Here is a 16,906-nt window from a genome sequence, read left to right as displayed (position 1 = left end):
CTAAAATTCTAGCTGACTTGTTCAAATATCACTTATGGTGATACCTACAGGAAACAGGTTGCTGAAGCTGCATTTGGTGTGAGGTTGTTGAAGAGAAGACAAAGGTGGAGTGAAGCAAGTAACAATGTGTGGATGTCCAGACCCTGTGAAGAACAGAACCCCGGCGCCTCAAGGCGGGGCTGCAGTAACTCATGAGTCCAACTCCGAGGCCATTCTGACATCTTTATATCTGGTGTCAAGCTATAAAAGGGAATTTGGGCTTCCCTGGGAGAGGGATGGCCTCTATGAGCACAAGCACAGTGACTGAGGTGCTCCAGAGCTGGTTTTTGACTGAGAAAGGCTGTATTTCCTGCTAACACCCACTGCCACCTCAGTTCAACACAGGCTGAACTGGGACTTGCCTGTTTTGGAGTCACTGGAGACATTTCAAAGCAAAGCCACCTGAATTTCTGCTGATTTTCATAGGCATTTAGAGGCCTCAGCACAGCTTAAAAACTTGCTGTCTGAGCACACCATGATGGCATATCCAAGTGAAAGGATTAGACAATTGTAATTTTTTTTTGATAATAGGTTCTTGTTCTTCAAAACCATCGTGAAACCCTTATGTGTGCAATGAATAATTAGATTTGGTTACCATTGATCAAAATTGATTTGAAATGTCAATAGGGAGACAATTTTTAAAATTAATTAGGTTCTTTTAATGGGAAGGAGTTCAGAAACAGTTTAAAAATTCTATTTTCATCCAGCTTTGCTGATCTGTAAGACTCGATACTTGGTGAATGGATTTTACAAGGAGTAACGAATCCCCTGGGATACCCACTCCTCTTGTGCTCAATTAAAAGATGAATGAAATTACTGCACTTTGTCATTCTGAAAGAATTGGCCTGCAGTTGATTGAAGCTGCTGGGGAGGCTCTGGTTATGTGTCCCCACCTGCTGTACCTGACTCAGAACCTGCAGCCTGGTTCTGAGCACCCACAGCTGGAGGTTGGTGCCTTGAGGCAACAAGTGTTACAACCTGGCAAACAGGGAAAAAATCAATGGAAATTTTTTACTCTGGTGTCACTGTGCATCTTTAAGATGGTGATATGTAAGCCTACAGGGAGCTGGGAAGAGCCATGAATCACTGTGAAATCCTGGGACTGCAGTGAGTAGTGCCATAGAAACGCCATGGCAGGAGCTGGGTACAAACAGCAGGCAGCAGCTCAGTGTGGAGCTGTGTGCTGAGGGGATAAAAGCACTGACCATTTGCTGTGTCACCAACACAAGGGGTTTGCACGATCTGTAGGGCAGGTACAGGGAACAGTTTGTGTGGAAGGAGTAACTTCTCATAATGGGATTGAAGATGTGTCATTTGACATATAATCACAGGGAAGATTAAAGCTGTGCACATCTTCCATTTGGTACCACTTGATTTTTGAGTGCCTGACTTTACAGCTCTAATAACACTCTTAAACTATGTCTTTATGTGTTTCAAAGAATCATAGAATCTTTAAGGTGGGAAAAGACCTCCAAGATTGAATCCAACCGTTAACCCAGGAACCCTGTGTTCGCCATAAAATCATATCCCCAAGTGACACATCCACACATCTTTGAACACTTTCAGGGATGGTGATCTCATCCCTCCCCTGGGCAGCCTGCTCTAATGCTTGACCACCCTTTCAGTGAAGAAACTGATCCTGATATCCAATCTAAACCTCACCTGGCACAGCTTGAGGTTTCATCCTCCATGTTCTGTTCAGGAAACGTTGTCCTGCTTACTGCAAAGCACACAAGCAAACCTGGTGTTTGGCCAGAGGTTAGAATGTTTGCTATAGCTGCTGTGTGTCTATAAGCTTGGAGCATCCTTGAGGATATTTTCCTCCTGGTACACTGTAAAGAAAATGTAGAATTGACCAATATGTTTGATAGTAACTCAAAATGGAGCAGGAGCAACTGAACTCTGATCCTTTTCACTGCAGTTTTATAACAATGCTAATTGACATGGGTTATTTTGAACAGCTAAAAATGAATAAAAAATAAAGTAAACACATATTTTCCAGTTTAAAAATTAGAAAGCCTTGCTGAAAGCATTGTGGTATCTCAGAGTACAGGACTGTTTGGGCCATTGCCTATGATATGTTTCTTTTAAAGGAAGGTCACTTTTTGAGGGTACGCTGTGATCAGGAGAAAAAAAAATAGGGAAAGTTCATGGTAATGACAGCTGGGGAGAGGAACATTGTTTGGACTACACTGAAATTACATTATGTGTCTCAGCAAGCACAAGATTACGTTGAGAACAAACATGGGTTTAGGAGAAAGTATTAAAAGTTGAGTAATAGAAAGGACAATGCTCTTTTTCTGTTCTGAATCACTACTTCAAAAGCCTTCCTGTTGCTCCCTGTTGTAGTTCAGAATGTTCCAATGGAGCATCAAAAACCAAACAAAAACACCTACTTTGCTTCTCAATGGAATCTCCCTCCTAGGCTGGGCATTTCCCACAAACGTTTCTGCTCTGTATAACAAGAGCTTCTACTGTGCACAACGAGGAGGTAAACAGATGAACAAGGTTCTTGCTCTGAGGTGTGTGATGGATACTTAATATTCTATCATTTCATCTCCTAGATTGCCAATGAAAAAAGGAAAATCGTGAAAAAATGGTAAAGACAAGAATTACATTAAATACAATTAGAAAAAATACCAAGACAAAAATAAACTTGTAACTGGCATTTTCTTTCATTAGCAGATGAATAAAATTAGAGATAGAAGAGCTGTCCTAAACTGGAACTGCAACAGGAAGCTTGAGAGCCAAGAGGTCAAAGATGGTCTTCACAAATAGGTTTATGAAAAAAAAATTCTTTGCTTCCCTTTCACTATAATTACAAAACAAACAAACAAACCAGCAAAAAACACCCTCAGGCAACCAAAAAAAAAAAAATGGTTCCATGTGTTTTTTTTCCACAAAGTCAGTTTATTTCCAGAGTCAAAAGCATCGCACCTGTTCAGATGTGCTAATTGCCCAGGAGAGTCTCTCATCAGATAGCACAGAGTGCTTTCTAATATTAGATCACACTGAAACAGGCCTGCTTTTAAGCATTCAATCAATGCATCATGATCCACTGATAAATTAAAAACTGCAGGCTAGGTTCCCTGATCTCTGTGTGCTACTCGGGCAGTTTAAGGCTCTGTGATCTCAGCTGGAAGATAAGAATCCCCCAGAGGCTGGCTGACCTGTGATGGATGGCTTAGGAGCCAAAGTTTGCCGTCAATTCCAGTGGAGATCAAATCTGGGAACCAGGAGGCTGTAATCAGATCCCTTGATCTCCTTCTTGCATCAAACTGTTCTCCATTTCATTGCAGATAGATTGATTTTATATCCTTTCTGGGCCCTAGCATAACATTAACTTCAACAATTCTGACATAGGAGACACCTACAAAAGGAAAAAAAAATCTGATCTGGAAAATGGTAAAGCCACCTTTAACTTCTTCCATTTAAAAACCAGATTCTTGGGACAGAGTTCACCATGCAGTGTCCATCCTGGACATTTTTGCTACTGTCCTTGAGTTTGAATATGGGTTGTTGTGGTCCTTGCACATTTCCTAGCAGCTCTTGTACATGCAGCAAACTCATCTGCTGTGCCCAGTGAGCAGCTCGGGCACTGGCAAACAAGTGTTTTACACATGATGGGGGGACAGACCCATGAAAACCACTGTCCTGCAGACCAAGAGAGCACCCCATGAGAGGGAAACTGGGGACAGAACAGAAAGGTTTTGTCAGGAAGGATGAGCCCCTTTAATGAAGGACCACTCTTAAATACAGAACAAGCCTAAGGTCTTCTCTTGGTGCAGAACTGAGAAAATATTAAGAGTAAAAACCTTTTCTTTATCCTGTGTATTGGTAGTGTCCACCACAGGAGATGGTGTTAGAAAGGCCAGTTTTTGGCAGTGTGATCAGTAAAAGGATCCACTCAAAGGATTGTCCTTCAATGCAGGACAGTGACACTGTCCTTCAACAGCTAGATCTAGAGCAGGAGTAGAGTTACTTTCATTGTTTTGGTTTTGGTTTTGTTTTGCTTTGTTTTATTTCTAAGTACTGTCCTAGACTGGTCTAATTGAATTTGCAGGCTCTTACAGATGCTATATTTTTTATTTTAGAGGCTGTTCTGAGAAAATAAACTTGCAAACACCTATTTTTAACAATCATGGCAAGATTTCAGAAAGGTCTGTGCACGAAGCCTGAATTTCTCACTAAGAAGCTTGTGCTCAGGTGCCATTTTAGGCAGTGGGTAAGTAAGGATGTCAACAGTAGGAAACAACAACAACAAAAAACCCTAAATCAATATCCTGTATTTAGATGGGAGCTGAGCTAACACAGTTTATCTAAGTGTTTAATAATTACCCAAAAAGCAGGAAGCACACACCATTGCACATTGCAAAGAACTCTGAAGGAGGCTGGGCTGGCTCTATCCTCTGTGTTCTTTGATGTGGGCATGGGGGTCACACAGGATTCATGTACCTCTCCAGCAAAACTGCTAAAATGTACCTGCTTAAAATGTTTACAGCGGAGCATCTGCTACTGCAGCATAATAAAAATGTATTAACCCAAGACAAGGATTTATGGTAGGTGTAGTAAGATGGGTAAGGAATCAACTGAACGGAAGAAGGAACTAGATTAGGCTGAAAAGTAATTACTAATGATGTTTTGGAACAACATCTTATTTAATATTTTCATTAATGACAGCACAAAAAATAAGCATAAACTAATGAAGTTTGAACATATATCTGAAACTGGACAAGAGAGTATAAAAGAAAATATTAGAATTTTACATTGGAAGAATCTAGTAAAGTGATGGCTTAAGTAATGTAAGCACATTAATTGTTTAATGATATAAACAATTGTTGTGTTTGAGAACCAAGTTATTTTGCTAAGAAAAAGGTGGTCCTCTGGTTGAAAAGAATGACGGAGAGAAAAAGATTGGTAACAGTTTCTGCTTACTAGAGTCATGAGCAGTAACAAAATAAAAGCACCAGAACTCCTACTGCCACACTGTTTTCAAACAGTGGTGACAGATACAAGAGAGAATGAAATTTCCTCAGTGCCACAGTGAAACATTTCTGCAGCTTTGCTAGAACCATGATGTGGAACTGGAGAGAGACAAAGGACTCTGATTAGAGAAGACCCAGAACCACACCCATGCTGAACACCCTAACCAAGTGAAAAACCCCCAGGGACTGCTGAGTAAACGAAAGCCAAAGCTACAGCACTGCTGGAAGCCTGGGGCTATGCCTCAGGTCATGCTCACACAAGCGGCCACACAGAGCCCAGGACCAAGAATTCTTACACTGAGTAGATGAGGCAAGACCTGTGCCTAATTGCAAGGGCTTAATGAACCTGCAGAACTGCTGGCCTCCTGTGGAAAGTTCAGCTGTTCCTGAAAGCTGCCCCTGGCCAGCTGCTTGTCAAGGTGCCAGTACTAAGCCATGCTCTTCTCTGGGACATGGGCAGCTGCTACAACAGGGGCTCCTGGCACAGGCACGGCTGGACTCTGCAATGCTCTTGGTTTGCAAGACACTGGAGCAGATCAGCAAAGAATATGGAAGTTCACTGCTGTGTGTCATGGTTTCACATCACAGTCATTATCAGGAGTGTACTTCAATAAGCATCTTCCAAGTAAGGTGAAAGGTTTTGTCAAAATCAGTCTGATTTCCTTGGAAAGTCAGAAGACCTCAGCACATGAGGTGAGAGCAGCAGCACGTGGGAGTTTAAATACGAAGTGAGTTGCAGCTCTCATGGAGTAAACAACAGGTGCAAGGTGGATTTTTCTTTAAACTTCCCCAGCTATTCTGAAGGCTTGCATGCTTGGATCCATACCTGAAGACATTTATCTGCTAAGGAAGAAGCTTGAGGATGTCTCCTGGTTTTTCCTTAGCTCACAAGTTGGAGCTGTGTTAGGTGGCAGATGCTGGACTTTGTTTCCCATCCAGACACCAAAGCAAATGAATGTTGTCATTACAAAAGGAGCCCAAGTCCTTACAAACAACATTGATTTCTGAAAGTAGTTTAAAGTTACTGCTTTCTTCAGTCTCACTGATCCTGAATGCATATGCACAAAGGGAAGAGCTCCAGACATGGCACTCACAGGTACAACTGTGACCAGAATGTTTCTTCTGCGGGCAGCTCTTCATCACCAGCACCTGCCAGTTGTCCAAAGGAGTGTTACAGATGTGTTTTCTTGCTCATTTTCCAAGCAATTTTAATAATCAAAATCAGGTTCAACTTCTTCAAAAAGCTGAACAGATCTCAAACAGTCTGTCTCAAGATTAAGGGAAGTTTTCAAGCATACCCAAAGAACAACACCTCTTCCCCAACAGCACTTTTGATTAATAAGATGAAACAAATCTGTTTTACGAGTTTAAAAAAGATAACAGCTTAAGAAATCTCTATTTATTTGTATCTTCCAAACAGAATGAAAATGTATATTTAAATTTTTGCAAGAATAAAGTTTGCAATGAGAACAGCAAGTGAAACATAGAACTCCTCTGATATTCCTGTGAAATTTGCCACAAAGGCCTAAGGAGAAAGCCCTCACAGACTTTGGCTCAAGGAATCCCAGCATCATTATTTTTGTTGCAGAAAGCCAATGCTTTTTCATAGCAGTTTAGTGCAGCGGACTAGAAATTAAGCTGAAATATGTTCACCAGTTGCAGGATGAACAGAAAATTATTTCAACCCTCTTAAGTACCCACTTGAGTACCAGCTACCAAGAAGAGAAAGGTTTATCTTTAAATTTTTTACCCTTCCTAGCAGTATCACCTCTGAGTTCTTCAAAGGAAATCCACATATTTCTGATGTTGATGGAATGACCTTTATTTCCTTCAGGCACAACTACTGCATCTGTACCATGAATTCCATGAAAAACAGCAAAATTATACACTGAGGAAAAACAAGGCAGTAAATTTGGATTCTTTTCTCATGTAATGATATAAGCAAATACTGCGAGACTGAGAAGCAGAAAAAAGAAACTTATTTACATATTCATTGAGTAATTTGTATAATCAGAAGATTTAAAAGGTCATTACCAGAACACCTGCCTGTTAACAGATGTAGAAGAATGAAGGCCAAAGAACACAGTTTTTATAAAGACGTTGATAGATAAACAGTTGGCAGGTTTGCAGCTACCTGCTGGGACAGCATTAGTTTCTTTGGTCAGGCCACTGTTGTGGATGATGTAAATCTGGAGCTCATGAATCCATGCACACACTGTCTATCCTGTTGCAAAACTTGCCAGTTGTTTATTAAGAACTGCATTGCTTTTTAATATCAACATCGCAGCTAAAAGAGCTTTTATCCAGTAGGGAAGTTTTATGTACCAAGGTCAAGCATGGGTCTGATGTTTGCACTGACAGCAGATATTGAAAAAAACCTTACCACAGAAGGAAAACCAGCAGAGTAGATGTTTGTTTAGACAGATGGGAGGTTTGAGCTTTGCACAAAGCTTAATCAAGAATGAAGAGCCTGTCTTAATTTGGCCAGATTGGTTAACTTCCGTGTCAGTGCCACTCAGTAACACTAGAGACTCAACAGCTATTTGCACAGGCCCACCCTGAGAATCACTTCACTTAATTGTAGAAAACCAAGTGCAACATGTCCAGGTCTTCAGGTCCAAGATGGGCCTTGGTCTGTGGCTGAATCTTTTCTGGAGATTCCCATTAAATCTCCTAAACCAGTCAGAACTAAAGCCTCAGGAGCTGTGGTTCTGGCTGAGATAAATTCCTTCACAGTAGCCGGTACAGGGCTGTATTTTGGATTTGTGCTGGAGACAGGTCTGGTAACACAGGGATGTTTCAGCTATTGCTGAGCAGGCCTTACACAGCATCATGGCCTCTCTGCTTCTCATCCCAACCCAAAGGAGGCTGGGAGTGCACCAGGAGCATGGAGGGGACACAGCTGGGACAGGGGACCCCCAGTGACCACAGGGTTGTCTCACACCATATGGCACCATGATCAGCAATAAACTGGTGGGCAGGCTGTGGGAAGGGCACTGCCCACGGACTGGCTAGGTGGTTTTATTTCCCTCTCTTTTTTATTTCTTCTTCTCACAATTGAAAAAGTACTTTTATTTTTTCTTAATTATTCAACTGTTTCTTTTTGACTTGTACCCTTTCAGTCCTGCTCCGATGTCCGAAGGGGTGGAGGCAGTGAGGGAGCAGCTGGGTGGTGCTTGAATCACCCCATGAGCTCAGACAGGTCATTTACAGGTATCTCCATTAAGGCAAAATAACTCTGCAATCAGCATTCTATTAGTCTTGGGAGAGCATCTGGCTGCATGAAGAAAATTAAATAAGTGCCTGCATTATCTTCATCATTATTACTAACTTACCAAAATAGCTATAATTTTTAAAAATAGCTTAATATAAAACAATTTATATATTACTCAAGTCTATGTTTAATAGTTAAGACATGTTCTGGGTACTCAGTCACCTGAATTTTCAAGTTATGAGGAAGCTCAGAGGAGAATCTGGTCCAGTCCCCTGCTCAACAGGGCTAACTCCAAAGCTGTGACACCATGGAAGGTCAGAGCCCTCCTTGTCAGCCCAGTGCTGCACATCTCCAGGGACAGGCACTCCACAGGCTTTCTGAGCAACCTCTTCCAGTTCCAGTTCACTCTCACAATGATTGTATTTCACGTCCAACAAGAAGTTCTCTTGCTCAAGCTGTTTCTGTAGCCTCACATTCTCCTCCATTCCTCTCTGGGGAAGTCTTTCCTTTATCCCCCTGCAGGCAGCAGGAAGCTGCCCTCGGGCAGGTGCCTGTGTGGGTGGTGCAGGATTTGTCCATCGGGTCCAGGTCTCTGCTGAACACCAGCAGATGCCCCTGGGTGGCAGCTGTGGCTCCCAGCTGCTGCCAGCTGCCATCAGTCTGGGGCTGCTGCTCTCCCTGCCACCAACCAGCGCTGGCAGCAGGGCCAGCCCTCAGCAGTGCCACGGCTGCCACTCTCACCCCTGAGCAGATTATTCTTCCACTCTGAGAGTTCAGCCAGTTTCCCACTCATCTCCCAAGTCTACCCATCCATCCCACCTCTCTCCAGTAAGGACACTGTGCAGGGCTGTGTGGAAGCTTTTGCCAAGGACAGGACACAGGACGTGCTGTGTTTCTCTCACTTCTACAAAAGGAGGGAAATCAGGCTGGTGAGGCAGAGCTTGCCCCTGGTAAAGCCATGATGGCTATTTCCAATCACCATTCTGACCCTCACATATCTCAAAATAAGATTCATGTCCATAACCCCCAGGAATATGCTCTAGTCCTCCCAGGGACTGAGGTTACTTGCAAGCTCAGTGCCAAGAGTATCTATAATATAATTATTATTTGTTTTACAAAAACAAAGATATAAAAATATTGAATTTACATTCTCCTCAAAAAGGCTTTTTTATGCAGAATAACCCCTTTGCAGCTGGTGAAAAATCTTTACTATTACATAATTTCTATACACACTTTTATACATTTTGCTTGCTTTAAATGTACAAAATAGCAGAAAGCAATCTTAAACAATTCACAAGTGTACAAAATAAGTAAAAAAATAAGTAAAAAGCAATACATCTTCCCTCAATTTTCACGACAAAAGCTTCTGCATGGTCAAGGATTCAAAAACTCCTCCAAAATTTTCAGAGATGATTCATACAGGAATCTGAAATGCCATAAAACAATGCATAACAGAATTAGAAATGCTAAATGCCAAATCAATCCTCAACTATTTGATTTTCAGAGTACAGCTACCACATGATTTCTTTGACCAGTTAGTCTATATTAGTTTATTAAAATGCCTTTACAAATTACTTTTGAAATAGCTGGATTCTTTTTCTTTCAACTTTCCCATTTTTCTTCTTATCATCTCTGTCTCTAGAATAACCAACAGCAAACCAGTTTAAATTACTATGTCAATTCAAGCATATTTTCTAATATTTCATCATCTAGTTAAAGAACCCATTTATTTTCTACACAGCATTGTTACTCTTTTGTTCAAACAAAACAGTGAAATCCTTTACAGGTAATTCATTCCAAGACCACTTTTCATTCTTTTACTTTCTTCATTTCTCCCTCACTCTTCAGTTTTTATAATTTTTTATTCTCACCCATGGCAACTTTTTTCCAAGCCTGAGCTTTCTATCTGATCCTTGTAAGCAGCTGCCTCCTGCAGCTGCCCTCACACTCCTCTTAGTCTCATTCTGACTCTAATCTCCAATCATACAATTCCCTCTACAGTGCCACAGCCTTTAAGCCAGGATCAAACTCCAGTGTCAAAATAAGGTAGTATGGCAAGGTACTACAGAATTAATTCTGTGGGTTTAAGCACAATGCTGCTTTGTATAGATTTTATTTTGTTACAGTTTAAGGCTTAGAAAAACAATGAATTTGTAAGGTGGGACCATTGGCACATTGGCCAAAAGCCATCAGTTGGAATAACTGCATTCCTCTCAAACAAAAAAGCTGAAGTCATTTTACCCAGTGCCTTTCTAAGGAACTTAAAAGATTAAAGATTAAAAGTTTAAGATTAAACCTAAAAGGGAGGCAGAGAAATCATACCCAGAGTTATAGACCAAAACAATTCAAGAGCCATAATTTACAGATGCAATGAGAGTGCAGTTAAGAATTTGGGAGCTAGCTAAATGATAATACTAAAGAAATATCTTTGAGTACAGCCGTTAGCTATATTTAAATTCTAATACTCATATGTCAAAATGATAAACAAAGTAAATACACAGTATTAAGTAAAAGTTATTATCCTATAGCACATTAGGTTTTACAGAACGTGAGACATTTTTCTCTAGCCTCCAAATGACTGCATTGACAGCTTTAGCTGCCTTTTTTTCTTAGGCATATATATTTGCATTTTATAAGCTAAACTAATGTGTATGCCATTACTCTTGAGGAAATTCTCTCACTACACAGTATGCTGTCCAGAATTTTTGAATGCACTCAACAGCATTTTTAAAACACAGACCCACAGGACCATCTAAAACCACTAACTCAGCTGAAGAGGGAAGAGTAAATTGCAGCGAAAAGTTTTGCTTCTGAATTAGTGCAACAATTCCTTGTATGAGGGCAGCACCTTAATTACCACACCAGACAGCTTTTTTACTTTTTTCTTTCATTGCTAATATGTAAGAGATTACTCCTAAGACTGAAGTTAAGATGCTGGCACAGAACGCCAGTTCTCTTGGGAAATTAAAGAATGTCACCATTTCCTGGTATACCTGGGTATTGAATAAAATATTCCCTCAAGGAGTTATTAGGAGATAATGCATTCAGAAGCAAAAAATAGTAATATTATTAGGAATGAGTTAAAACCCAGTAATGTATTTTAGCAAGGAGCAGCACAGTGCTGTGTGTTAGAGCTGTCTTCAAATTAATGAGCAGTGATCTAGCTTGGAGCATACCATAACTAGAATTTGGTGTTTGGTAAGGCGAGTAGGATGATAAAATAGTTTACAAACAATAGGGCATGCTTTGGACCATGTATAATCACATTTTAGCTGTACATTAGCACACAAGCAGCAGAGCACTACAAATGGCACATCAGAAGCCACCAGAGGCCCAGCCTAGGCTGACGTTCTGTCTTAGCTGTGAGACTGCAAACACACTTTAATTCATCATGGAAAACCTAATCACTGCAGAACTTCCTCCAAACCTCTATCCAGCATCAATTATTTTACCCTTCTGGAGAGAAAAAATTCCCCAACATAACTACCAATATGGATCTTCCCCAAATTCTGCAAAGCTGTCTGATAGCATCTGAATTTTATCACAGTACAATTCCAATTCATAGAAAAAAATCTTCCCATGATTATATTCATATCCCTAACCCTTGACTTTTGTCTGCAAATGTCTCCTGGGCTGGTATTACACAAAGGTAGCCACTCATATATCACAAAATTAAAACACTGTGTAGCATCTTAAACTCTTCATCTGCCCCAACATGCAGGTTGATTTGTCCCAGTTCACTGGGCAGAGACCATCATACAGACTCATAAAGCAATTATCTGTGTTCTCACTGAAATTTATAGTCAGTAGCGCTCTCAAGTAGCAGCAATTATTCACTTTAATGTGCCTATTTATTTAATCATGTTAAGATTCACTTTAATTTCACAGCTTTTTCTACTGTCTGGATTAGAAGTGCAAACTGAAACACAACACCCTGCTGCTCTCCTTTTCCAGACAATTATTATTATTATTATTTTAAAAAATATTCTAGTAGGACACTTGGCAACCCATTGTAAAATAATTTCATGGGGAAAAGAATGGGGGTTTGTTTATTTGTAATTTATTTATTTAGTTAGTTTTTGTTCGATTTTGTTTCTAAGCTAGGTCCTGACCAAAGGACATTCTGTTCACAGCCAAGCAACTCTGCAGCTCTCCTGCAGCCTCTTTCAGGCAGTGGATCCCAGAGCAGCCTCCTCTGGATGGGGGCACAGCTCAGGTATCAGTGCCTATGTCAGGTCACTAAAATGCCAGAGAACAATGTGCCTCAGGCCAGGGATCCAGGAGAGGAGCACACTGAGGAAGTGTGCCCAGGCTGGGAGAGCTGTGCAAGACACTGTAGAGTAAAGGAAGCTCCTTTACACTGAGGTCCCTATGCCATGGGCTTTCTGGTTTCTTTGGGAGTCTTTGGGCTGGTTTTTTTTATTTTAAAGCCTGTCTACTCTAAACCATTGTTTGACTGAGAAGTAAGGATCACTAGTTTGAAGAATGAAAGACTGCAAGGCCTCTGCGTGTTTAGGCCTCTGTGTGCATTGCAAACTTTCTCAGCAATTTTGGATTAATGTCCACAACCTCAGTCTGGTTTCTTTACATTCTGTGCTTGTGCTTATAATGTCTCCTTTGCACACTTTTTTTATTCCATGGGCAGTTTGATAACTAGGCAGAAATCAGATGTTCATAAATTTTAGGACTTAAACAAGTTTGAGACACTAAAGGCTAAAGCACTCATCACAATTCTCTAGACAGGCCTGAGATAACAGATTTTACATAAAATGCAGCCAATCACTTTCAAAAGATTCTTCACAAAAGATACACCAGATAAGACACTTGAAATCCCTCCCAACAAACAGAGCAAAATAAAATCACCTGTGGAAATACTCAAAGTCATTGTTATATTCAGTTAAATTTTTACTGTCTGCATAGGTTTGAAGTCATATGCCCAGTACCAAAATGTGGGAGAAAAATCTTCTAGTAATAAGAAATAGTAACTGGACTACCTCCCCTGTTCTACCCCTGCTGCAAACAGACCTGGATTTCAGAAGTGAATCCTGCAATATACAGCACCAAGTGATAACACATTCAAATTAAATGAAAAAAGCCCAAAGCTAAATATGTAAAGATTGCAATCACAGCAGATATAAGGGCAGGAAATTTAATACTGTGCTGGGCTCAATACCTCCCACTTCCCCCCCAGTATTTTAAACCTTGCAATCAATCACTCAGAATGCTCCAACAGTGTTATGTAAGTACAGAACAGAGCCAATTATTGCAGAGAGGGGATAGGAGAGCTCCGTGCTCCTTTCCCACAGCACACCCACCTTTCAGTGCTGCTGGATTCTCCTGAGGCAGCATCCTTGCACATCATCAGTTTCCTTTGAATGGCAGGTGCAATATCCTTTAGAAGTGAAGTTTTGTGCTTACCTATTTGAAATGAGTTGAAATGTTGGACAAAAATGATAATTTATCAAAAAAACCAGTCCCACTCTTCCATATTTTCATAGCATAACTTTCATAGCATAACATAGCAAACAGAAAAGATTGCTTAATGGAAGATTAGATATTAAATTGGATTTTCACTCTTCTGGATTAACTACTGTGTATTTCAATGTAGTACATAAAAAGAAAGACAGAAAAAGGACAAAAATGTTTTAACTGACCTTTAATTATAACCACAATGCAGACAGTAGCTGTTAGACTAAAAATCCCATCCATTTCTTCAGAAAGAATGCACTTCATTAATTCATTTAAAATTGACCTAAGGAAAAAAAAAAAAAGAAAAAGTATGTTGTAAACCGTATTTCAAAACAGAACTGAACAGAACATGTTTGTAATTATGCTACCCTGCCACCACAGCTTCAAAGATAGCACGCAGGACAAAGCAGTGTGACTGGTAACTGAAAACTGTGTGCTGCCTCTGGAACTGAGAATATCAAAGCATGGTAAATTGCTTGGGAAGAAAATAAAAAGGTCTGCAAACGGAAAACCAGTGGCTGTTAAGAGAACTGAAGAGCTTGTGGTATATTTTATGAAAGCCAATCTATAAAAAAACTACTGGTTCTACTGGAATTAATTCACAGAATCTGAGTCAAATTTCTACTGAAGTTTGAAAAAATATATTCCATGACTCCATTGGTTTGCTAGTACCTACTCAGGCTTAATTAACCTTTTGACCTTGAATATGTTTCTCATAAATATTAAAATAGATGGTTTTCCAATTACAACCCAGTGAAGATTATTTTTAACTAAACAATGCCCTGAAACACTTCCAAGCAATATTTAGTTACTGAACCTATGGACAGAATAACAAAACCATGACAGCAGCTTCTTGTAAAATCCTAGCTCAATACGTATCTTATGAGATTTTTGTCACTCCTAGCAAGAGTTTAAAGTATTTCCAAGAAACTCTAGTGGTGTTTCGGGATATATGTCAAGTTAAAAGAAATTAAATGAGAGTCACAGGTGGGGTCTAGCAACCAAACTCAACTGCAGCAGGGAATAAGTCAATACCACAGAACGGAAACAGTAAGTGGTCATTACTGTTTCTGCTAAAAACCCCAAATTTAGCTCAGAAGCAATTCTCAAAATCAGAGAAAAATAAAAGAACAAGAGGGATAAAACAGGAGATGGAAGAGATCCATAATCCTGATACTCCTCAGAGCACAACGCTAAATGCCCTGTGAAGAACTGAAGGGGAAACTGAGAGCAGCAATGTTACAGGAACTTTCCCTAACATATTTCAAAATACCTTTAGCACTATTATTATATGTTATGAAAACTGAACATTATACATCACCAGTTCTGACTTCAATTGTTCTTCAGGCTTTTATTGTGCTAAGATATCAAAATGAAATATGCAGTTAAGAACCAATTCAGTAAAAACGTTTTGCAGAAATTCCAATATTGCTTCTAAGAGCTGAGAAAGATGAAAAATCTTTAGCTTCAGAAATGAGCATTATGAAGTTGCTCATGCATTGCATCAGTTTCCTTGTATCATTGTGGACTAAAGGGACTGAGCATTGATTCCTCTTCACCTGGCTTTAAATTGCTATGGGCAGTACTGGGATCAGATCCTGACTTCGTTGTCATTGTTTGGGTCACTAAGCACACTCCTAACCTCCATGAAGAAACCCTGGAATTTCATTAACCTGTAACAACACTCACTGCACCTGTCTTTCCCCACCTGCCTCTGAAAAAGGCTCACATAAGCCTGCAGGCAAAGATAAAACACAACTGAACAATAAGCTATTTAAAAATACATGTAAGGTTCAGAGGTAAGTAACTGGTTCCCATCCAGACAGGTCCCTGCTAAAATGAAGGATGCTCACACTACTGGACAGACATTGCCAGGCCTCCCAGTATTATCACTGCTATGGGCATTGAAATTCAGAGTTAGAGACAGACTCAATAGTACTGAAAATAAAACAGATTCTGCAGAACTCAGAGCAACATGACTGTGAGCTCACAGAGCAGCTCACATCAGATTTTGTAATGTCAAAGGCTTCCACGCTGACATAAAGATTTCTGAAATACTGAATGATTTAATACTGGATTCTGATTTTGGCCTATCAATTCAGATTTATAAAAGAGCCTTAAAAGTAGTCTCAATTCTGAGGCACCAGTAGAACCAGATGGAAATTATTTACAAATCTTTTCCCCAAAAAGATGAATACTAGAAGATACATTTCTCCCAAGTACTCAGAAACAATTTGGCCCAAACTTGCAGTTTTCTCCACCAAAAATGGACAAGGTTCACCTTGATTACTACAAGAAAAAGTTCCAGAAGAATTAACTGATTTTTTGCATCTCTTTTGAAAAGAGATGTGTAAAATAATTGTTTCACTAGAAGAGAACACCTTGACAGACAGCTGCTGCCTCATGGAAGAGTAAGACTTGGATTAACTGGACTATTGCTGAAGTCTCTGAAATCTTTTGTTTTGCAAGTTCAACTAGAATTAGAAAAGGATTGCAAAGAAAAAAAACACCTCAGTGACAGCAGAGACAGGGATATTCAGTGCCTGTCAGATGAAGAAGTTGTGGTAAATCAGGGAGAGCAATAGGAATTCTAAGCCCCTGCATAATTTAAAACAAGTCTAGTGTGTACATCATGTTAAGAAAGATTGAATATGAACAAACCATGCAAAATGAAATTCAGTTGTGACAGAATTTTAGAAGATATTGAGGATCCCCAACAAACAGAGCAAATACCCTCCCCTTCCCCAGTTTAAGTCTTCAAAAATAAATAACATAAGCTCACTTTTGGAAGCTTTTAGCACTCAGATACTTTCTGTTTTGAATGTTGTGACTTTAATACAGCCATAGGTACAAGTCACCTCATTGCAGATGTTTGACTAAAGGATTAATTCTATTTCTGGCAAATATTTTATCTCATCTTAATATCTCTGTGTTGAGGGGACTCAGCTTGATAAGTATCTTATGAAAGAAGCAAGTCAAGATGTATGATTAAAAAACTCATCATGATTAACAGTCTTGTATATAAGAAGCACTCTTGGTTAAAAAATGGACTCAACCCCAGCAATCAATACCTACAGGCAATATGACAAGAAAAGGGATTATTAAATAGTCCAGATGAATTTAGAAAGCAACTAGTTCTTAAAAATGTATTTAAATTTAGAAATTAAAATTTTATTGACAACATATAAACTGTTCTACA

General features: G+C 39.7%; 1 protein-coding gene across 1 annotated transcript in view; it reads right to left on the bottom strand.

Moving 5' to 3' along the window:
• Positions 1-6,802: 6,802 nt before the first annotated feature.
• NCAPG2 (non-SMC condensin II complex subunit G2) overlaps positions 6,803-16,906 on the bottom strand; it is a 45,280-nt gene continuing 35,176 nt past the window's right edge. Inside the window, exons 26-28 of the mRNA XM_063415755.1 lie at positions 13,893-13,990; positions 13,554-13,656; positions 6,803-9,664 (exon numbers count right to left, since the gene is read on the bottom strand). Of these exons, the coding sequence (XP_063271825.1) occupies positions 9,613-9,664; positions 13,554-13,656; positions 13,893-13,990 (253 nt within the window). The 3' untranslated portion in view covers positions 6,803-9,612. The remainder of the gene's footprint in view (positions 9,665-13,553; positions 13,657-13,892; positions 13,991-16,906) is intronic.

Source organism: Prinia subflava, chromosome 1, assembly GCF_021018805.1.
Source record: "Prinia subflava isolate CZ2003 ecotype Zambia chromosome 1, Cam_Psub_1.2, whole genome shotgun sequence".
Taxonomy (NCBI): domain Eukaryota; kingdom Metazoa; phylum Chordata; class Aves; order Passeriformes; family Cisticolidae; genus Prinia; species Prinia subflava.
Note: the sequence above shows the minus strand (reverse complement) of the source record. Positions and strands in the feature narration are given on the sequence as shown.